General features: G+C 40.0%; 1 protein-coding gene across 20 annotated transcripts in view; it reads right to left on the bottom strand.

Annotated features, from left to right (window-relative positions):
* The window catches only part of KAT6B (lysine acetyltransferase 6B), a 204,874-nt gene that overhangs the window by 19,414 nt on the left and 162,005 nt on the right, over positions 1–23,455 (bottom strand). For 15 of the 20 annotated variants that reach the window (XM_074001742.1, XM_074001739.1, XM_015456142.4 and 12 more), the window contains 2 exons: positions 20,388–20,549; positions 16,553–16,646 (listed from right to left, as the gene is read on the bottom strand). In XM_074001742.1, coding sequence (XP_073857843.1) covers positions 16,553–16,646; positions 20,388–20,549 — 256 coding nt within the window. The remainder of the gene's footprint in view (positions 1–16,552; positions 16,647–20,387; positions 20,550–23,455) is intronic. The other 5 variants (XM_074001741.1, XM_074001736.1, XM_065520877.2 and 2 more) reach the window with 1 other exon arrangement.

Here is a 23,455-nt window from a genome sequence, read left to right on the forward strand (position 1 = left end):
AGAGACAGACTGCTCTATAGAATCAGATTGAGAAAAGCTAACTTTCTTTTCCTACTTTTGTCTGAGGAACCTGAAAACCATTCCATGGACTCAGACAGAAGCTCTCCTCTCATCCCACCCTTCCTTCCTCTCCCCTCCCCCCAGCTAACCACCCAGATACAAATTGAATTAAAGAAAGAGGCCACGAAAAATATTCTGCCTCAGGAGTGGTCTTAAGAAATGGCAAGAAAGTTCCCAGCAAACACAGTTCTGTGTCCCCAAATTCCCTTTGGCCCCTTAGTCCTTAACTTCAAGGACTATCCTTAGGAAATGGCAAGCCCATGCAACCACAGAAACAATGACTGGTAAGGGCTTCCGCAGAGCCCAGGGACAGTCCCGAGACAGATGAAAGACTCAAATATTTTACAAGACTCAAGTGTGTCTCTGGAAAAATGGCCTGACCCAGTGAAACCCTGAGCATGGAGACAGCGTGTCTTTGGGGAAGGAGGCTGGCTGCCCTGGGTCACATTCCAGCCTGTTACTCTAAGCCCCTCTCTTAGATCTCTCTTCTCTGGGATCCCACAAGCTCCTCAGCAGACCTCCAGCGCTAAGCTCTTCCCCAAGGGGCCACTGATTTTTCTTACTGAATGTCCCTACCCCTCCAAGTCCATTCCAGGGCGGAATGGTCTTCCTTCAACCTCCGCAGTGGAAGATGTATGGCAGGTGCATGACTCCTCCAATGCTGTGTGGTGTGCCCGTGTCTCTGAGCTGACCGACCATGCTGGGATTTACCAGATAGTTCCATGGTTCTGTGGGTAGGTGTGCACTCCCTTGCGGGGGTGGTCATTCTGCATGTCAGTCCCCAGGTAAAAGGTACAGGTGCTTAGAAAGAAAATGAACTCACAAGTAGGGCATCAGGCAGCAGGAAAGGGGACTTCCCTCCCTCTGCACCGCCCCTGTGTTGAGAAGCGTGCACCTCTGTGGATGTGCTCCTGAGCCGGAGGTGCCGGGGTAGCACGTGCCACATGGAAGCAGCCTGAGGGCCAGAGACAGCTGTGTGAGATGGCATTTATTCCTGATTCTCTTACCCATTGAGAGAATTAACTGCTCCTTTTTCTTTTATTTTTGGGACAGGGTCTCACTCTATCACCCAGGCTGGAGTGCAGTGGTATGATCCTGGCTCACTGCAGCCTCAACTTTCCGGGCTCAAGAGATCCTCCCACCTCAGCCTCCCAAGTAGCTGGGACAACAAGTGCACACCACCATGCTTGGCTAATGTTCGCATTTTTTGTAGAGACGGGGTTTCACCATGATGCCCAGGTTGGTCTCAAACTCTTCGGCTCAAGCAACTCTCTTGCCTCGGCCTCCCAAAGTGCTGGGATTACAGGTGTGAGCCACTGAGCCTGGCCTATTGCTCCTTCTTCTGTCTTCAAGTGTAGCCCAGTGGTTCTCGACCCTGCCTGCACGTCAGAATCACTTGGGGCTTTACAAAGCCACAGATGTCTAGGTTCCACCCAACCTCATGACTTGTCTGGTTTCAGATATATTATGGGTTCCATTAAGGAAAGGGCCTTGGGGACTATACTTGGGCCAGAATATTAAATGGGGTGCAGCACCACTTCTTCATTTTTGCCACCTCACAGGGCTGTGGTGGTAGCAGTGGTGCCTAATGAGAAATCCCAGCAGCAGGCAAATCTTAGAGAAATAGAGGCACTCCGAATTGAGGTGGGGGAGGATGGCCACTCCATAAAGAACTGTGTGATACCCTTCAAAGAGTTTCATTTCATTAAACATTCAACTGAGGAGTATTTGTGAGTGTATGGTGTGCCACCACAACCGAGTTCCTGGTCTAGTGGATTAGAAGAATAAATTTTTTTTAATAAGATGACTACAAAATAGATTCATCCTTCAATTTCCTTGTTAGGAAAATGAGGTACCTGCCACACGATAAAATGATCATGGAATGAGAGATGTTATACTCTGTCAGTATCATTTATGCCCCAACTAAAATTGTTTGGAGAAGGCGAGAATTTTTAAAACTATGTTGACGTAAGAATAGCTTACCAAATTGTTGAAGTAACCAAATTGTTCACGAAGCCCATTGCCTATCACCAAGCTAAGTTAACGCTCTGATTTGTGACCGAGAGGCACTTTCAGTTAGGTGATGATAAAGCCCCGGTGCCATGGCCTTCGGCATGACAGAAATGAGAAAGGCACGCAGAGGAAGGCCTTCCTCTTTGACCTTTTAAATTTTCCACAGTTCAAACCACTTTTAAATTCTGGGATATTTTAGGAAGAATACATTTATTTTTAAAAATATAAAGATGAAGTAATTTGGCATTTTAAAATTATTTCCTCTCCTATAAGTAGGCAAAAGTCTACATTAGAGATTCATTAAAAAAAGAAATAGTTTTTGAAATAGAAAATAACACAATTGAAATAGAAGATAACTCACTTTTTCAGTTTTTACTAAAATAAAGCATTTTTAAATATCTGGCTCCCCCCAGGTTTGTTCCCCAACTTGGATAAAATTTTCATGTCTAAGTTACAAAATTCTGGTAACAAGAACTTACTATTGAAAGGCTTTAAGATGGCAAACTTGATTGAACACATATACACTTCAAATAAAGCATCTGCGCCAAACAAATGACTGCATGCACTTAAAATGCTTTACCTTTAAGACCATTCTCCTGCTGTGAAAACACTGCAATTGAATATTTGCCTTAACTAAATCACTAAATGCAAAAACTGAGACATCTTTTGCCTACTTTTATAGGTCTGAGGATCTACTGAGGCAGCTGAGATAGTCCATTCTAGTATCTAGTCATCTGATCTGGTCCAGCCCCACAGACGGACAGTGGAGGGTAAGAGAGGGGTTGTATTTACATAATCATGGCAGTACCACTGATTTCAGAACCAGGTTTGGGAGACAGGATGGTTGGAATAGCAACTTGCCTTTCCATTTGCTCTCCTACAAGCCCCCTAAAATGCTGTGTGTATATGTGGAAGGGAGTGTGTGTGTGTGTGTACCAGCTGTAATTTTTAAAAATAGGACAAAGTTATGTTGTAATTCCAATTCTGGATGATGAGCTTTCACACAGCAAACAAAAATACACAGCAAGATTGAAGAAAGAAAAAATGAGAATACAAATCTCCTTAGAAATTTTCTTTGTTTTCAAACAAAGTACATTTCAAAAGGGAATCTGTCAGTTTTTGAGATGACTTTCTAAAATCAAAGTATAGCCTATCACCTAATCTGACTGATCAACTACTGTTGGAAATGTAAGACAGAGAAACTGTTGCTAGTTGTCCTCAGGTTATCTAGACAAACAATCCCACTCCACTGATCTACTTTTCTTTTCGCTTATTTTTTATTTATCTCCCAAATGCTTTGAAACATGATTTGAGGTAAAAAGCCTCTGGAGGTCAATGGCTGTGTCGCCCCAGGGTTATTGCTGAGGCCGCTCTGAAGCTGTGCAGCACACAGGCACCCTAGGCAGCGGACCTGAGGTGGGGGGAGGGGGGCGGGGGCGGGGCGCCAGACAAGTGGCTGGCTGGTTTGCCCAGGGACTTGGTGTCATGTAGGGACTTAGCTTTTTTTTTTTTTTTTTTTTTTTTTTTTTTTTTTTTTTTTGAGAGGGAGTTTCTCTCTTGTTGCCCAGGCTGGAGTACAATGGCGTGATCTCAGCTCACGCAACCTCTGTCTCCCAGGTTCAAGGGATTATCCTGCCTCAGCCTCCCAAGTAGCTGGGATTACAGGCATGTACCACCACGCCTGGCTAATTTTGTATTTTTAGTAGAGACGGGGTTGCTCCATGTTAGTCAGGTTGGTCTCGAACTCCTGACCTCAGGTGATCTGCCCGCCTCAGCCTCCCAAAGTGCTGAGATTACAGGCATGAGCCACTGCGCCCGGCCAGGGACTTAGCCTTTAATCTTAGGGAATCTTAAAGTCCAAATTGGCTACAGTAGATGTTAGCTGTTAGAAAAACAAAACACATATGCAATATCATCACCAGCAGTGTTAAAGATAGCAATGACTACCCCTTCGGTTATAGATGACACATTTCTCTGAGCCCCTGGAATGAGCTGCTGTTCTGTCCACTGTTTAGCTAAATTTGAGACTTAGCAACAATACATTAATATTAGCAGAGCTTCACCACAATATACTAATATTATCACCACGAGACTTTATATTATGTTAATCAAAGAATCTCCATTCCACTTTCAAAGGCTTGAAATGGTTTTGTGCTATGTCCAACAGTTGAGTGCCTACTAGGTACTAGGCACTTTTCCGGTTAGGTTGTATACAGACACTCTATTTTCCAAATTTAATGAGAAAAAAAGCTCTGGGAGTTTAATTTGTTAGCTGGTATGCAACTGCTGAACGCAAGAACCACGAACTACGTAAATAACAGGAACTCAAATAGACATGTTAACAGCTAAAGTTCATTTTTTTAAAAATCAATTCAATATGCTACATTGCAAGGAATCAATCACACTGCAATCATCATTTACAAATCAAAGTACAACACACATACTCATGGGGGTATATACAACTAGGTAGAAGTGTGTGATTATGGACAAGTAGATTGAAACTGTAAATCATGTAACTGTCTCTTGTAATTACCCTGCTTGAGAACTGAAACAAACTTCCTGTATAATTTTGCAGGAGAATGGAGACTGAGATACAGAATTGCTTTTTAGTTGGTTTTAACCCTTCCACAGCTATTTAATTATGTGTGATGAGGTCAAAGAAAGTTTATGCTTAATTTATGAAAAATTGGCAGGGAGGTATTTCAAAGTAAATCCTCTAAAAAGCTTCCGATTATTAATTAAATCTGGTGATTTCTCTTCCTCTTCAAGGAATATTTATATAAATTATTAGGTAAAATAAACAATGTTTAAAACAAATTCACGGGCATCATTCATTTTATTTCCTCTCTAAAAACATTCATTACGTTCTATAAGTTTTTAACTGGATGCAACTGAAAAGCTACAGGGATGAAAGGCTGTCTTCAGAGGCATCTTCTGCTTCGGTAGAGAAAAATCTTATTAATGTCCTTAACTTCACGGAGAAAAGCTCCAACGCTGGGCGAACCCCAGGGCAGGACTCTTAGTCTACGAAGAGAGAATCACCCTCTTAAGAAGAAGGAAACCCGTTTTTCTCATAAATAGCAGAGCCTCAGTTCAGGACATTTTAAGTCATCCTAGCCTTTTTCTTCCCTTTCTTAAAAATCTAACTTTTAACATCTTTTCTCTAAGTTCTGTTTCTAGTGGCTAAAGATCTACCCCAAATTTTAGAACTGCTCAGCAACCAAGGAGGAGGAAAGGGCAGTTTTCCTGTACACATCTTACAGGGTCTGCTGGTGCTATTCTTCCCACAAAAAAAGAAAAATGGGAAAACAGTTCTCATGCTGCAGTGTCTCTTCTTTCTCTCCTCGGGCTCACAGTTAAATACCTTCTCTGTACTCCATCCTCACTCTGCATCGCCATTCCTTGTCCGAATTCTTCATTTCATCCTCATTCTGTTAATGCACAACCCTTCAATTATGTTTTTCTAAGTTTAAGAGTGAAAGTGAAATTTACAGGAATGCTGTTCTCTGATGAACTAGACTCTACACTTCAGAGGATTTGATTCAAGTAAATTTCAGTACATTTCCTTCACATAAAAATGGCTCTGCAAAGGCTGACATGGAGTTGATGCCCGTACACTAAATACTTGTACACTCAAGTTTTCATTTTCGAGCAGTCAAGGTGAAAACCGTGTCTCTCTTTAAAACATGACTAATAGGATGCCACCAATCGAGTAAGTTTCAGTTTTAAGAGTTACAAAAACCCAAGCGCTAAGATACCATAGGATGTCACCTCCCATTTTAAGATGATCACTTTCTAAAAAAACAAAAATAAAACACAGATACAGAAAATGACAAAAAACAAATATATGGCTTAATGGATTATTAGGCAACTGTCCTTGTAACTATCACTCAGGATCAAGAAAGAGAACTTTGCTGGCTACTCCAGAAAACCTTCTATCTGCTCCAGCCAATCACCCCTTCTCTCTCATAAGTAACCACTAGACTGACTCTCACAATAATCTCTTGTATTTTTTTATACTTTCATCACCAAAACAGCCCAGCCACTAGAATAGTCTTGCCTATTAAAATAAAAAAAAATCTTAATGCCATTTTAATCTAGGAGTTCCACCTTCACCCCTTTCTTTTCCTTGTAATCTATCTGTGGATGAACTGGGGCCACTTGACCTATACTGTCCACACTCTGAGTTTTGCTGATCTCCTACTTGTACTGCAGCTCAGTATGCTCCTCTTTATTCTGTATCTCTTGCAAAATGGCAACTAGATCCAATGCTTGCTTGATAAGACTTGGGTTCAATCCACTGGCAAGACTACAAATATCCTTGATCAGAAGATACATAATTTCTGGTTGTCCTTTTTGCAACTGTTGTTTTTGTTCATTGTCTACATCCATTAATTCACAGTGGTGGTGGGGATTACAAAACGGTTGTATTTTAATTCTGTCATTTTCTTTTCTTCTTTTTTTTTTTTGAGATGGAGTCTCACTCTGTCGCCCAGGCTGGAGTGCAGTGGCGCGATCTCGGCTTACTGCAACCTCTGCCTCCCGGGTTCAAGGAATTTTCCTGCCTCAGCCTCCCGAGCAGCTGGGACTACAGGCGCATGCCACCACACCCAGCTAATTTTTTGTATTTTAGTAGAGACAGGGTTTCACCATGTTGCCCAGGCTGGTCATGAACTCCTGAACTCAGGCAATCCGCCCGCCTCGGCCTCCCAAAGTGCTCGGATTGCAGGTGTAAACCACTGTGCATTTTATTTTCATTGGTTAGCTGGAATATGTTTATAAAAAGATGTTTCTGGCCAGGTGCGGCAGCTCATGCCAATAATCCTACCACTTTGGGAAGCCAAGGCAAGTGGATCGCTTGGGCCCAGGAGTTCAAGACCAGTCTGGACAACATAAAGAGACTACAGAAAATGAAAAAATTAGCTGGGCATGGTGGTGTTTACCTGTAGTCCCAGTTACTCAGGAGGCTGAGGTGGGAGGATCTCCTGAGTCTAGGAGGTTGAGGCTGCAGTAAGCTGAGGTCGCACCACTGCACTATAGCCTGGGTGACAGAGCAAGACCCTGTCTCAAAAAAATTTTAAAAATTTAAAAAATAAAATGATGTTTCCCCTCCTTTACTACTTGATTACTTCACTGTACAGTTTATATAAGAAAGGCAGGATAAATGCTTTAATTATATTTTTTGCGGTTTTCAAGATAATAAACTGGTTCCTATTATCCTCTAAATCAGTTTGTTTTTAAATATCATTATGAACTTATGAATTTAAACATTTGATAAGTTGCAATAAATTGCAATTTTTTATCTTTATTATTATATTTATTGTCTGGTCAGAGCCTCTTCAAATTGACTCCTAAGTCTTTTTGACATGACCCTAACAATTTTTGCTTCCTTGCTGTCTAGTATGACAAGCATGACTTTTGTTTTGTTTACAGAAATAACTCTTCGACTTCATTTAAAATGATGACTGTATTTGCCCCAAAAAAGGACATATGCAAATTTATTGTGGAGAGTGATGTCCACCTGTATTATATTTTCTCATGATTTCAGCAACACCTTTTCGTACCTTCTGCTGTGTAATTGTGCTACATATTTATTTCCATGTGGACAAATGGTTACGTGTGAAACTGAATTGCTTTTAATCCACTCAACCATTTTTATACACTTTAGAAACATTAATTTAAAACAATTTTGCTGAAAAAAAGAGTTCCTCTATGATGTTAACTCAAAGCAGGACTCCATATAAATAATTACAAAACAGAGGTTTTTATATTGGTAAACATGAAAATGTAGCATGAATATTAGGGTACAAACATGCTAACCACAATCCCTCTGTGGGGGAGAAAAAAAATCAGATTCCTAACTAGTATTTTCCTGAACAATTCTAAACAAGTTAAGGAAAACCTTCTGTTTTACCCAATATGAAGTTATATTTAAAAACAAACAAACACAACACCAACAACCAACCAACCAACGAACCAAAAAACTACCTTACAACCAGCTGAAGTCATAAATATGTTGTTTAGGGCCAGGCGTGGTGGCTCATGCCTGTAATCCCCAGCACTTTGGGAGGCTGAGGTGGGTGGTTCGCTTTTACTCAGCAGTTTGAGACCAGCCTGGGCAACATGACAAAACCCTGTCTCTACTAAAAAATACAAAAATTACCCGGGCATGGTGGTGCGTGCCTGTGATCCCAGCTACTCAGGAGACTAAGGCAGGAGAACTGCTTGAACCCGGGAGGCAGAGGCTGCAGTGAGCTGAGATCGTGCCACTGCACTTCTGCCTGGGCGACAGAGCAGGACTCAGTCTCAAAAAAAGAAAAAAAGAAAAAGAAAACGAAATACCATCATGAGAGGGGTAAGTGCAGGCAAACTTTTATCTTAGAATATTCTATCTCAAACATAATGTCTCTATTACAAGCTGGAAAATATGTTCAAGGGGGAATAGAGCTCCTGAAACCCAAACCAGGTATAGCACTAATTTCAGCCAAGCAGAGCAAAATCTTTCTTGATCTTGTTTTAACAATGGGTCAGGGCACAGTGGCTCACACCTGTAATTCCAGTGCCTTGGGAGGCTGAGGCAGGAGGAGAGCTTGAAGCCAGGAGTTTGAAACCAGCCTAGGCAAAAAAGCAAGAGCCTGTCTCTACCTGACCCCCCACCTCTCCCCGGGAAAACAGTCGGGAATGGTGGCATGTGCCTGTAATCCCAGCTACTTGGGAGGCTGACATGGGCGGATCACTTGAGCTCAGGAGTTCAGCGCTGCAGTGATTAGGCCACTGTACTCCAGCCTGGGTGACAGAGTGAGACCCAGTCTTAAAAGAGAAGAGAAGAGAAGAGAAAAATGTGAAAATGTGTCTCTTCCATATATCTTAACTGGGTAAATGGAAAATAGAGTTGGAAGCATTTCCTCCTCTGCACTGCCACAGCCTCTCTCACATTTGAAACTGCAGGGCTGGGAAGAATTTTGTGTCTGATGCTCTACTACCCTATGGGCAAGGACTAAATCATTCATCCTTATATCCTCATCACCTAGACCATCCCTGGCACAGTGTATTTAAAGCATGTTTGCTGAAAGATGGGACGAAGGGATAAATAAAGTGTAAAAAACAAAGACTGAGAGGAAGTCTGAGTTTAAGCACTACTGGTCAAAAGCTAGCTGGATGTATCTGGCAGGTGTTGACACTCATACAAAGAAGTGGATGAACTAGACTCAGGCATGCACTGATTTCCCCCAACAATCCTTTATTGTGTATCCTCTATGTGCTAGCCACTGTGCTCATGGCTTGGAGTTTAGCAATGACCAAGTCCCTGCCCTCTTGACGGTCCCACTAAGGTTTCATTTTGTTCCAGTTACCGCTGAAGATTAGGTTATTCTCATCCCAATTATTTGAATGGAATTTGTCCAGTAGTGGGTTTCAAAATGACTCATTGCAAATGCCAGTCAATGTTAGAAATCCAAACAGACAAAAAATTTGTTTGGAAAAAAAAAAACAAACAAACAACCACCTGCATGCCAAAACTCGAAAAAATTCTGAGCTATGTAAGGCAAAACACTAGCTTTCAGAAAAAAAGAGAGAGACTGCAGACCGTATGTTTCATATTTACAATGTTTTCATTGAGGCAATGAATACAAACTATTCTATAAGAGCTATTTATTTGCTCTTATTTATGACAAGCTTAGCTTAAAAAAAGATACACAAATAAATCGTTAGCCGCACTGTCTCATGCAACTCATTTCAGTGCATTCAGCAGCAGTCAACCTCTGAATAAATCACTGAGAGCTCAATTTTCAACCTTGATGTTATCTTTAGCATATTAAAACATATTGTACTTCAGACCAATGTAATAAAACAATAATGGCAAAAGCTTTTAGTGAAACATATTATAATGAGAAAATAAGGAAAAATAGCCATTTTCCTTATTATATTACAGACTAGAATCCTATTAAAATAAATGTCATCATTATACTTGAGTACATAGGTCAAAACGTGTCTTCCAAAACCCAGCGAAAGCCCAAGGATATAGCTGCTGGTCCAGTATTTTCCAACAAGTGTCATGGGGGTGAAGGTGGGAGGCTCCTTGTCTTAGAAAAGGCTATGAAGTACGTGAGAACCATTTCAAAAGCATAACTTATTATTCCTTAATGACTGCCTTGACTGCACTCACCCAGGAGCTGCTGGGAAGGCTAAGCAGAGGAAGCTTTCTTGACAGCTTCTTATGGCTAAAGCTGGAATTTTCCTTTCAAAATAAATGCAATCAAGAAATGAATTATCTGATAAGAGAAAAAGTAAGGAAAAGATAAGTGTCTCTTCAACCAGCTATGTACAAATGTGGATTATGTCACAGCTCTGCTTTCTCCGCCAAAGGTTTAGAGCAGACAGTGACATCTTTCTGATGCAACTGAAATGATCTTAAGATAGAGGCTGCATTTCAGCAAAAGTACCAGACCTCGAAAGAAGACAGGGCATACCTGGCATCATTTGGGAGTAAGTAAACCAGTGCTGATGGTTTATGTTCTAATAAAATAAAATTCTCCCTAAGAATCACACACAAGAAGGGAAAGCACATTTTAAAAGTTCTTCCCGTCATAATTTAACATTTGTTCAACAATTAAGAACCTACTAAGTGCCACGCTCTTCTAGAAGATCAGATTGCAGCAAAAAGCCAAGTCCACACTCTCATGAAGTTTACTTTTGATAAAAGACATGGGCAATCAACAATAAATACAGTCATGCACATACACGGATGCACATACACGGATATAAATATGCATGCTATCCAAGTTCTGTCCTCTGAGAGGGCTAGAAGCAGTGACACCCAAGTAGCCATGGGCACATTTAAATGATCAGAACTTGGTTTCCTTCTTTTTTTTTTTTAAGGCAAAGTCTTCCTCTTTCACCCAGACTAGAGTGCAGTGGCGCAATCTCAGCTCACTGCAACCTCCACCTCCCGGGTTCAAGCAATTCTCTGCCTCAGCCTCCCAAGTAGCTGGAACTACAGGCACCCACCACCATGCCCGGCTAATTTTTGTGTCTTTTTGTAGAGACAGGGTTTCACTATGTTGGCCAGGCTGGTCTTGAACTCCTGGCCTCAAGAGATCCGCCTGCCTTGGCCTCCCAAAGTGCTGGGATTATAGGCATGAGCCACTGTGCCCGGCCCAGATCCCGGTTCCTAAATACTGTTCTCCACCATAAGGAACCAAGGCTCTTGGGAGAAATGGATGATTCCAGCGCTGGCTTAAGAAAAGGATAAGCTAAATCTGGAACATCATGCTGTGGCAGAAAGGAAGAATCCACAGGACGGAAGCATGTGGAAAAGGCACAAGAACCCACTTGAAACATTTGCTGCTAAATAAATCCAGGACAACTTGATGTTTGGGGAACATAAAAATCAATCATGGTAATGACAAGATATAACCTATAGAATAAAATTAAAACCCAAAATTATACCAAAAAAATTAAATAAATGGGGAAAAAGAAACAATTCTTCCTTATAGAATGCCAATTAGTAAGTTGTAGAAAGAATGAAATTAGAAAATTACCATTTGGTAATTATCATAGTAATAATTATTTTAGATAAGAGCCATAAGTGAAGGTAAAAGTAGGAGGTGGAAATTGGATGAGAATTGATATTTATATAATCCCAAAGTATCTTCTCACCAGACACTTACTGATTACAAAGCGAAAAATGGTAATTTCACAGTGAAGAAGCCTGGCAGGTACCACCTAAACCCAGTGATGAGACAAATGTATTATCATATGATCCTGATGAAATGCACTGGGGAGGACATACGGTCACTTCTATGGTATTCCTGCCAAAAAATGTACAGCCTAAATCTAACTGTGAAGACACATCAGATAAACCCAAATTGAAGCACATCATACAAAGTGGGTTGTATGCTTCAAAAATACCAAAATCATGGAAAACACAAAGCAAAGCAAAACAAAACAAAAAAACAGGTACTATTCCAGATTAAAGGAGGCTCCAGGGACATAACTACATACTCCACGTGATCCTGGAGGAGATTTTTTTTTTTTCCCTCTAGAAAGAACATCAGTATAAACTGGTAAAATTTAAAATTTGAACAATGCGCAGAGATTACTTTAATATCTTGATTTTAATAATTTGTATTATGGCTATATATGAGAGCATCGTTGTAGAAAAACACTGTAATATTTAGGGATAAAGGTGCCACACGTCTTCAACTTACTCTCAAATGATTCTGAAAAGAAAATATGAGAGAGAAAGAGAGAAACAAAGGGAAAGATTGAAAATAATAGAGCAGAAAACAGACGTGATAAAATGTGAATATGTGCAACAATGTATGGGAAATTGTGGTATTATTCTTAGAGCTTTTCTCTAAGTCTGAAATTATTTCAAAATTAAAGAAAAAAATAGTGAGATGCATAAGGCACTGCTGGCAGCCCCTGCAGCAGAAGCAGTCCAGGGCTTGGGAGGGAGCACTCTGGGGCCCCAGGGCTCAGCAGTGGCTGGGAGAAGAAGAGCTCCTTGCCTTGTCGGTGTGAGGCTCTGAAGCAGGAACTGCAAATGTTTTGTGGGCAAGGGAGTTCTCTGCACGTCTGGTGGGGATGGAGGGAGGGAGAGATAGAAAGACTTTACAGACAGAGATGGGGAAGACTTTCAAATTTTCTGATTGAGAAAGGGAATCCTAGAATTCAAGAGAAAGGAATGTGTTCTCAACCAATCCATGATAGTCACTCTCTCCTCCACCCATTCCAGTTGTGGGCAAAGAGTCATAAAACCCACTAGGGAGTTTATGAGCAAATTGGGAGTTGGTGCCCTTTAGTCACTCTGGCCAAACTCTGCAAATGGCCTCCTCGGGAGCCTTGTTCTGACAAATCCCAGAGAAGCTGTTCTAGGAAGTGACAGACAAATGACTCATTCTGCAAGCAGCACATGGTCCCACGGATGACCATTCCACCTCACTCGGCTGCCCTGAAGAACAGTGTTCAAAGCACTGCATTTGCAGTTCTTTATACAGATAGTCCCTGGCTTACAATGGTTCAACTTTATTAAGGTATGAAAGCAACACCATTCAGTAAAAACCATACTTGATCATTTCCTGGGCTAGCCATATGTGGTACAACACTCTTACATGAGATACTCAACACTTTATTATGAAATTGGCTTTGTGTTGGATGATTTTGCCCAACTGTGGGGTAATGTAAATGTTCTAAGCACATTTAAAGTCCAGGCTAAGCTATGATGGTTGGTGGATTAAGTGTATTAAATGTATTTTTAATTAATGATATTTTCACTTTATGATGGGTTTATCAGCCCATAGCCCCACTGTAAGTCCAGGAGCATGTATATACACACAATGCATTACATTCCACTTACATCTGTGATCAAGTGTGCAAGTGGGCAGCTATATCTCTCTCCCTGCTTGTGTCTTGTTTCAGCTTACTAAACTGGCAATTATAAAGATCTACCTGATTTACAACCTCATTTGACTTACTGAAAATACATCCCTGACTAAAAGACCCCAGGCTCATGTACAAAACAGAAATAAAATAAAGATAACCATTAAAAGGTCCTTTAAAAAACCAGAGCAGATTTTATAAAACCTGTAACCCTAGTTAGCTTTCTATCCTGGGCTCCAAATTATGAGGTCAAAAATGATCATGAGAGGTCATGTGACTCACCCCTACCTTCAAAGGCTGTATTTCAATCATTCTGGAAAGATATTTATCTACTATTACTTTAAGTAACTTCCAAGAGAAGGTGCTATTAATTTCTTCAGCAGCCTACTCTATCTTCCTTAAAACTTTTATAGCCAAGAAATTCTTTTGGTTTTAAATTGAATTTCTATTGGGTTTACACCAGTTCGCATTTTCTTTGAGTGCTATAAAATTCTTCCCCTAGTCTCCTCTTCTCTGAGGGAATAACACCAATCCCTTTTCAACTTTATTCAGATGTTTCACCGCACTTCTTAAACCCACTCCAGCAGGGGCAATGCTAAGTGTACAGGAAAGAGAAAATCAAAAACCACGCCCTCAGCACTGCTTTGCCTGGTCACATCCTGGTAGACAGCATTCATCAAGGTTTCAATGTGTTCTGTAGTTTTAAACTACAAGGTAGATTTTAATAACAGTTTTCACTAAAATGGTTTAAAAAAAGACATAGCATTTGAAGATAATGTATTTGTTACCCAGATTGTTTTCTTATGTAGAAGGCCTTAGTGCCAGATCATGCTGTACAAATAAGATGCTACTGAATTTTGAGCTTGAACTTTTACCTGGTAAGTACCAGTTCCTTTTTAATTTTAGGTAGACAATTATTGTGGACAGCAAACATATCAATTTGGAAATTTAGTTTATATCAATACAATTTAATTTATACCATCTAATACATATTATTATATAGGAAACTGTACTACTGGATACAGAGAAGTTGGAAGTATGACACCTCCATCAATAATTATCACAAAAGGGTGAATAGAGTGTGTGATACCATATACAATATGGGACCAATAAATGTATGAGATAAAATTCCAGGAGATGGGATCAAAAAGCAGAGATACTTGAGCTGGCTTGTAACAATGGGCAGGATTTTGAACAGACAGAGACTAGGAAAGGATTAGGTGATCACTTCAAGGAAGGACTGCATGGACAAAAAAATGGAGGTATAGGACCATGCTCAGACTATTTGAGAAAAAGGAGATTAGTAGATGAAAAAGCCTAAAGGACAGGCTGGAACTAGATGTTGGAAGACATTAAATATTGAGCTAAGGAGTTTGCCTTATTCTGTAGGCATACAGATATGACCAAAAATTTAAGGCTTGAATGGCTGCTATGCACACCAGAAACTATATTTACGGACTACTTATGAATGGAAGACACACAAAACTAGAGAACAAGATAAATGGTTTTGCCCTCAGAAATGATTACAGCTAGGACTCTATAAAAATAAAAATGGTACACTGCATTTGGTAAGATGGCCCTCCTTGGGATTACTGGTTTCATGGATAACTAGGTCAGGAAAGTATAGATAAGACTAGGGTAATCAATCAATAACTAAAAATATTATCTAAAAATGGAAAAATAATCAAAATTTTTCTTTTAAAAGAATCACATTCTTCAATGTCAATAAATTATATAAATCAGTCAAAACTGCTATTCAGTTATTTTACACTTTAATCAGACATTAATCTTTATAATACCTGACAATACAGATTTAGATTCACTGTATTTCTTCATGGTTTTCTGTGAGAACATTTACATTGTGGTTTTTGCATCTGATATAGCTGACGAACATTGTGCAAAGTCCTAAATTTTCCTCCTTTCAGTTAACAAGCAGATAAACTGCAATCTGGTAATCAAGAAGCACCTGGTTCCTAGTGACAGATTTATTTTTATTTATTTATTTTTTTTGAGACAGAGTCTCTCGTTCTGTCGCCCAGGCTGGAGTGCAGTGACACCATCTCAGCTCACTGCAACTTCCACCTCCGGGGTTCAAGTGATTCTCCTGCCTCAGCCTCCCCAGTAGCTGGGAGTACAGGCGTGTGCCACCACGTCCAGCTAATTTTTGTATTTATTTTTCAGTAGAGACGGGGTTTTACCATGTTGGCCAGGATGGTCTCAATCTCTTGATCTTGTGATCCACCTGCCTCGGCCTCCCAAAGTGCGGGATTACAGGCATGAGCCACCACGCCTGGCCAATGACAGATTTTTACATGACCAGAAATGACTATTATCATGGGATATCTGGTCATCATGTTATCTAGATATTTTTAATCAATTCTCCAAATGTACCCCTAACACAACATTTACACATCCAGTATCACATAAACAAGGAAAAAAACAAACTACCAATTTTTAAAAACATTATCCGTGTGCGTACTTTTATATATTATTCTGGTTTTAACAGAGAAGGCTCAGAAGATATGAGTGCATATAAGATAAATATTTCTTGGGAAACCTCTAGATACAAACACTGTATTAATTTCCGTAATAGAAAAGGGAAATTAACAAAACAAGGTAAGAGTTATTTCTACTAGCAAGGCCCAGGACAGGCTGCCTAGAAAATTATTTTTCTAAATGGAAATATACCTTTTCTGCTTTGCACTGTACAAGATTATAGGCAAAATTTTAGAGAGCTGAAAATCCTTTCAAATAATACTTCCTTTAGCTTTAATCACGAATAATTGCCTCTTTTGGTGCTAATGAGCATGAGCACCACAAAATGGAATGTAATTCTGTCGGTTCATTCAGGGTAATGGCTTTGTGCATGAGGCCCGCTGCCGAGAGATCTAGTCTCAATTTCCTAGAGTACAATCACTGAGCAGCAGCACATTTTTCACTTGAGGAAGATGTTCTAACCTATGTAAATATAAATAGAAAACTCATTATCTATTGATAAAAACAACAATGCAGGTTAAATAAAGTTTTATGTGTTACTGTTTCCTGTAACAGCCATCAGCCTCCTGGATCATGAAAGTAAATAAAGTACTTCACTTACTGAAATCAATGAGAAACCGTCCAAATCCTTGCCTTTGGTGCTGGGGCATGATCATTATGCAGGAGACATTATACTTCTGCTGGCAAAGCTTTTCCTGAGGGAAGGAGAAACAGATCAAGTATGTCAGAGCCCTGCTGAAGTGGGCAATTCCCTGCACCTGCCACTGTCCTTGTAAAACTGTCCACTAAAGAAAGCCAATGGGTTAGGTCAGGATCAAGCAGAAAAATCCTACTATATTAATCAATCAAACTATCAACTAACAACAAACCATCGACTCTGGCATGCCTCTCAACTACATCTTTATTCTTGAAAGTAAGTGCCATAAAATATGCATAAAGAATCCAAGGAAATATGAACCAAATAAAACAGAATACAGACAGTATAAAAGAAATGCTTTCCTTGCTCAAATAACTTCAGAGATAAAGAAAATAACATCCCAGGGAGTCACCCAGTGGAGTAAGTTAGGATTTAGCCAGCTATCTTGCTAAATATAATAATAATCTACAACTCTGCAACAGCAATCTGTCTTCTGCCTTTTGGCAAATGCCCCAGTGAAACTAAAACAGTATCTGTGTGGGTAGATGTGCACAAATATATTTCTCCTATGAATAAAAAGTCAATGTAAAAAGCTAGAGAAATAATTAATCTGCATTTCAAACCAGGAAAACAAAACAAAATGAAACAAAAAGACAACAAGAAACCCTAAAGCCTCCAAACAAAGGTTAGACCAAAATACTACCAAACAGTTTGAAACCAGGAGGAAGATTGGATAGAACATGGTAAGAAACAGCTCTTACAGTTAAAGAAGAACTTGCAACTTTCATGGGATGTGGCATCAGGGCAGCATTTTTTTATTCAGAGTACACAGAAGTTGCCAAAACCTACACAGAGATCTGGAAAAGGCTTTTGAGGTCATGGATGCTCTGGCCAAATATAAACCACAAATAAGACTGACCACAAATGGTACCAACCACATCAAAGTTTTGCTTCAGAACGCCCAGATCTTTAATGAACCAATTTGAAAGATCACAGGAGATGGTTGTGGAAAAAACCCTACAGGGCAGAATTGAATATTTCTTTGTGAAAAAGATGCATTCCCAACTTTTGCACATTTGTAGTTGTCTATGGAGCCGCTAAAAAATGAGGAGGAAGCAATGTGTGTCAGTTCTCCTAAGAAGATGAATTGTCCCTCACTGGATGTGCACATCAATGGCAAAGGTTCAAGTAATTCGTCTATTTTGCAAAGTTAGACAAATAGGTCACTCTCTCTAAAAAGAAATGTACTCTGGGTTAAGAGAATTCATCCTTGATGCCATTCCCTTCTTTGTCCAGAACCATTTCCACCTTTCAGAGTTTTTTGAGATCCAATATAGTAGTGATCTTTCTTCCCCCGCCTCGCAACTTAACGCGTTACTACAGCTAAATTCTAAGCTATGAATAAAATAACTACTACTTCTTTCCTTTCTGTTTACAGCCATCTATTATGTGCTTGGAAAGTCATATGCATGTAACAATTTGCACTGAACCTTTCTAGGTCATTCCAGCCCTTCTCTGGCTATCCTTGAACTGTCATTCTAATAACCTCTAGAATTTGGTTCAAGAATAGCCCCAAAGGGCCAGAGTCCTCTAGATTCCAACTGACACATGAGAATATGGTTTAGTTTCATCTAGTCTTTTTTTTTTTTTGAGATGGAGTTTTGCTCTGTCGCCAGGCTGGAGTGCAGTGGGGTAATCTCAGCTCACTGCAACCTCTGCCTCCCGGGTTCAAGGGATTCTCCTGTCTCAGCCTCCAGAGTAGCAGGGATTACATGCATGCACCACCACACCCAGCTAATTTTTGTATTTTTAGTAGAGACAGGGTTTCACCATGTTGACCAGGATGGTCTTGATCTCTTGACCTCGTGATCCACCCACCTTGGCCTCCCAAAGTGCCAGGATTACAGGCATGAGCCACCGCACCCAGCCTCATCTTGTCTTTTAACATGGTTATTTTTTAGATTAATTTTTGTTTCACTATACTGCCAAGGCATATTAGTATTCCAAAATAGTAGGAAATAACAGCAGCTGCTGCCGTGCTATAGAAGAAACTGACAAAATGAGAAAAGTTGAGCTAGTTCTGAGTAAAATGTTAGGTACCCTGGGAGGAAGAGAGGCAGAAATTCAAACTTCAAGAATCACCACCAACCCTACACATGGCTGCTACTCAGCGGCCAACACAAGACTCAGGAGCGGTATGGTCAGTGCAGCACGAGGAAGGTGGGCACGGTTAAGCCTATGTTTAAACCCACAGACATTGAAAGAAACACCATTTTCTAACAGGAAGGATGCAACCACTATTCTTTTTAAGTCTCTGGAGAAAAATGATCTCGACAAACCTACATAAAAGGTAAGGTGTTTTATTTATTAATCATATAAATAGATTTCCTATTTGTTGTTTTATTCAGTGTTAATTCTCTATCATCTTTTGAATTTGTAATGTGCAAATTAACTTTCTTCTTTTTCATTTCAAAGCTTTACCAAATATGTGGATTAAAACACTGAGACAGTTTTCCATGAATGCTGTTATTTATTTTTGTTTATGATCTTTGGGTTGACTCTTGAATTTAGGATAGCTATAGTTTGCAAGTACCTTCACATATATTCTATCTTTTGAAACTCCATTAAAATGGCACTTCTATGAAGCATCCCATTTACATTGTGCAAGAGCAGATTCATTAAAATTCAAGTATCACCTAATATAAAAAATGTATCATAAAATAAATAAAAGATAGAGTTTGGACCTTCTACCTAAAAGTCTCATAATTATTGTCTCTATGTACCATCCTGGTAAATTTAACTATTTCCTAGGTGCCTCAGAAAAGTTAAGGTCATTACCTGGTAAACATCTCCAAACTCAGTTATCCTTTATTAAAGGAGCTATTGTTTCTTAGAAGCCTTTGAGCAGAATGTGAGTGAACTGCTCTGAACCACTGAAAAGGACAAGCTACATCCCCTCAATATGTCGATGTTTCCCCCACTCTAATAGCCGGAGACACTCAGGCTTTTTTTTTTTTTTTAAAGACGGAGTCTCACTCGCGATCTCAGCTCACTGCAACCTCCGCCTCCCAGGTTCAAGCGATTCTCCTGCCTCAGCCTCCCAAGCAGCTGGGACTACAGGCGTGTGCCACCAGGCTCAGCTAATTTTTTTGCATTTTTAGTAATTTTTTGCATTCACCATGTTGGCCAGGATGGTCTCTATCTCTTGACCTCATGATCCACCCGCCCTGGCCTCCCAAAGTGCTGGGATTACAGGCATGAGCCACTGTGCCCAGCTGATACTTAGGCTTTCTAAAGGTGAGATTGCTTTAGAACTTAAAACCATAGCACAGAGAATAAGAGACGAAAGTGTAAAACCAGTCGTTTTATCAGCTTGACTGTCCAAATGCCAGCGTCCTAACTCACTGAGATACTGTTGACCACAGAGGGAAGGCAACAAGGAGAAAGGAGAATTCTCTCTTAAATGCTACATTAAACTGAAACCTTCATGTTGACACCACTTAAAGGGAAAACGGAAATAAGCTTACACTGAGAATATCAAAGATGCTAAGTGGTCCACAAGGCAGCAATTAGAATGTCATCAGGACGGCACACAGTGCTGAGGTCCTTCACACACTTACTAGGCACCATGTTTTTTGTTTCCATCTTTTAAAATGAGCTCTGAACAAGAACCTGAGCTTTTCAAAAACACATGTCACTTATTCAAATTACAGTAATGAAAAAGCCCTGTTCAAAGAATTGGGCTCTACCAAAAACATTTTGAAAAAGAAAATGAAGGTCATGCTGGCTCTTGTTTTACCTTAGAGAAGTATCCAACCAGATGACAGCCCTTTTCATCATTTTTTGTAAGGACATAAAAAAGGAATGGCTCGACATCATAATACAACGTTTTGTGGTCCAGGAAGAGCTTGGCTAACAAGCAAAGGTTTTGGCAATAAATTTTGCTCATATTCCCATCAACCTAGCAGAAAGAAACAGACAACATTATTTAACATAAAAATACCACACCATATAAAATTGTTTCTTCTATATGGTATTTCAGAAAGTACATCATTTTATTTCCAAATCTTAAACTGAGAGATTAAAACACTCTATTAAGCAAGTACAGCTTTAACCAGAAAACAGCTGTCACTGGCAAATCAGAATTCCACATTTTCTCTTAAATTAGGGTATATTTGAAGTAGTTAAATTTCTCTTTTAGCTACCAAAGAAGGGCCAAACCACTAGTAAAGGAGTAATTTTTACTTGTAGTTTATTCTGAGCTAAAAATGATAAGGCATGTCCTCTCTCTTTATTTGAACCAAATAAATCTGTATTAAGGAAATATAAACAGATCAAAATACTTCTCAAGTAAGTTAAACTTTGTTGTTTCAAAAGGGTTTCACATAAAACTAAAATTAATGAACTGTATTATTCTGATTCCTCAGAAGTGTGGATTAGCAAAGAGGTTTCCATTTTGGTTTTATCCCAAGCATCACCTTAAATATAATTGGAAAAGATAAAATATCTATGTTGGGAATACTTACAGAGAAAGTGATATGAATTTCAACCTACAATAAGCACCATGATTACAGTCTACTTCTCTTGAAAATAAAAGAATCAAGCTGTGATACTGATGGCTACAGACAGGAGGCTAGGCACAGATGCCAATTTCTTTGATCAAATGTAGTTACTTGTTGAAAATAGAAAACACAGCAGATTCAAGAAGAATTTCCCTAGCACTTTTCTTAAGGGAAATGGGTATTTGCTAACCAGAGCTCTTAAACAACGAACTTGACCATTCTCAGGTCTCCTGTGGACCATACGGGTTCTCATCTTGCACAAATTATTTTTAGATTTCATATAACTATTTCCCTTAGATGAAACCTAGGTCCCATACATAGCAACACAATCAGGCAACGGGCACAGAGGATACAATTCTCCCTTTAATTAAAGGAAGTTTTCATATATTTGAGAGTAAGGCCCTTTTGGAAATGGTAGTATATTACAAAAAGGTAAGATGCAGATATACATAACTGTGAACCAGAAAAATAGAGAGATGACAGTGCTGAAGAAAATTCTGATCAGTTGTGAAAGGTGTAAGAGGAATAAAGAAAGGGAAGAAGGCAGGAAAATCGTAATCTATGATTATTCCTCCTTTATTTTATAAGTTTTGTAGGAAACTGCTAGGAGAAAAGTTGCCCAAATGTTACACTCTATTAACTCAGGTTCCAGAATAGGGACCTCAGTACTTATCAAATCCAACTCCTTATTCGTACAAGCGAATTTTAGAGACATGCTTCTGATGTTTCCCCTCTCATCTCTGGATGGTCCAAAAGCACCTGCCCTGAAAGAACAGCCCATTCTTACCAGCCTAACAAGACTGATCCCCTTGCCCCTGAGAAGACGTTCCATGGATTTATGACAGCTTCAACCCCAATGCTGACTCATGCCGATTTATTAAATAATTACTTAAGGCCAACAATGTGTTTTGAGCTTTGAGAAACAATGTTTTGGTTGGAAGAACAGATCTAAGGCATCAAGGAAGGATCCAATAGGAAAGCTGAACTTGTGACATTAGCTAAGCTTCAACTATGAGCAGCTGTGTCACCTCAGCCGGCTGGGGCTGGCGCGATAGCATAGCAACAGGAAGCTCAGGCAACATGTCTTCAGCCTTCCCTCTAGCCCACTGGTTCTTACTGGGGGTGATTCTCCCCCCCCGGGGGATATCTGGCTACGTCAGGAGACATTTTTGGTTGGTACAACTGGTGCTACTGGCATCCAATTAGTAGAGGCCAGAGATGCTGCTAAACATCCTATGCTGTATAGCATAGCCCCTACAACAAAGAAGTAACCAGCTTGAAATGCCAATAGTGACCAGATTGAGAAACTCTATGCCTAACTTTTAGTAAGAACTAATATATCACCTAACCTTCCCAGCAACAATACCTTCTTCCTCCAAGCTTGCCAAAAGAGCCTGACAGAAAAGAGAAGGCTTTAAAAAAATCATAAGACACAACTGGAGTTTCCTGTGTTCTCTGATCAGTCTTGGGGAAAACCTAGTGGGCCCAAACCTGTCTGAGAAGGAGCCTGGTCCATGTGAGAAACCTACAACCTTCCCTTTATTTAATATGATGGCAAGACACTACAGGCCAGAAATAAAGAGAACTGTAAGGCAGAACAATAAGTGTCAGCCTGAACAGTTCAGAAAAAGAGAATCCAGAAGTGAAACTATATTTCGCAGAAAGAAGACATCACGTTTGCTGTACAAGGTAGGCGTGTTCCCAGCACCCAGGAATGAGCATCAATGCATACCATGATGGGTCACAAAAGAAAAAAATGCAGCAGGCAACAGAAGTGTGCAAGTGGAGGGAAGAGCACAAAGGAGAGACGTGAAAAGTCCTGCAGACAGACAACAACCTGAGAGAAAGGCATGGTCCCTGCAAGGTAAAACTGACTCAGCTTAACTGAATCCCTGAAACTGACAACAGATACATAATTAAACAATGCAACTATATAGAGGCAAAGGCCTGCTACTAAATCAATTCTGGAGATGCAAAATGTCTTCAAGAAACCCACAATGACAGACATATGGCCACAAGGGGTTCCTGTGAACAGCAGAGTTCTTCAGGGGTGGCCATCTACCCAGATGGGAGGGAGTCCCAACATCTGCTAGGGTCTCACCAAAAGGATTATCCATCCTGCCAAGAAGTGGATGGAAACACAGGTGGTTGTGTATTGAGGAGATATGTACAGCTGCTCAATTCCCTGGAAGAGTGAGCACCTGCCAGACATTGGCTAGAGCTGCTGAACAAAGCTCATTTCTCCTGCCAAAGAAAGTGGAATTTACAAAGAGCTGAGGAGATCATAAATTCATTGGTGAATATA

The sequence above is a fragment of the Macaca fascicularis genome, chromosome 9 (genome assembly GCF_037993035.2).
Source record: "Macaca fascicularis isolate 582-1 chromosome 9, T2T-MFA8v1.1".
NCBI lineage: Eukaryota > Metazoa > Chordata > Mammalia > Primates > Cercopithecidae > Macaca > Macaca fascicularis.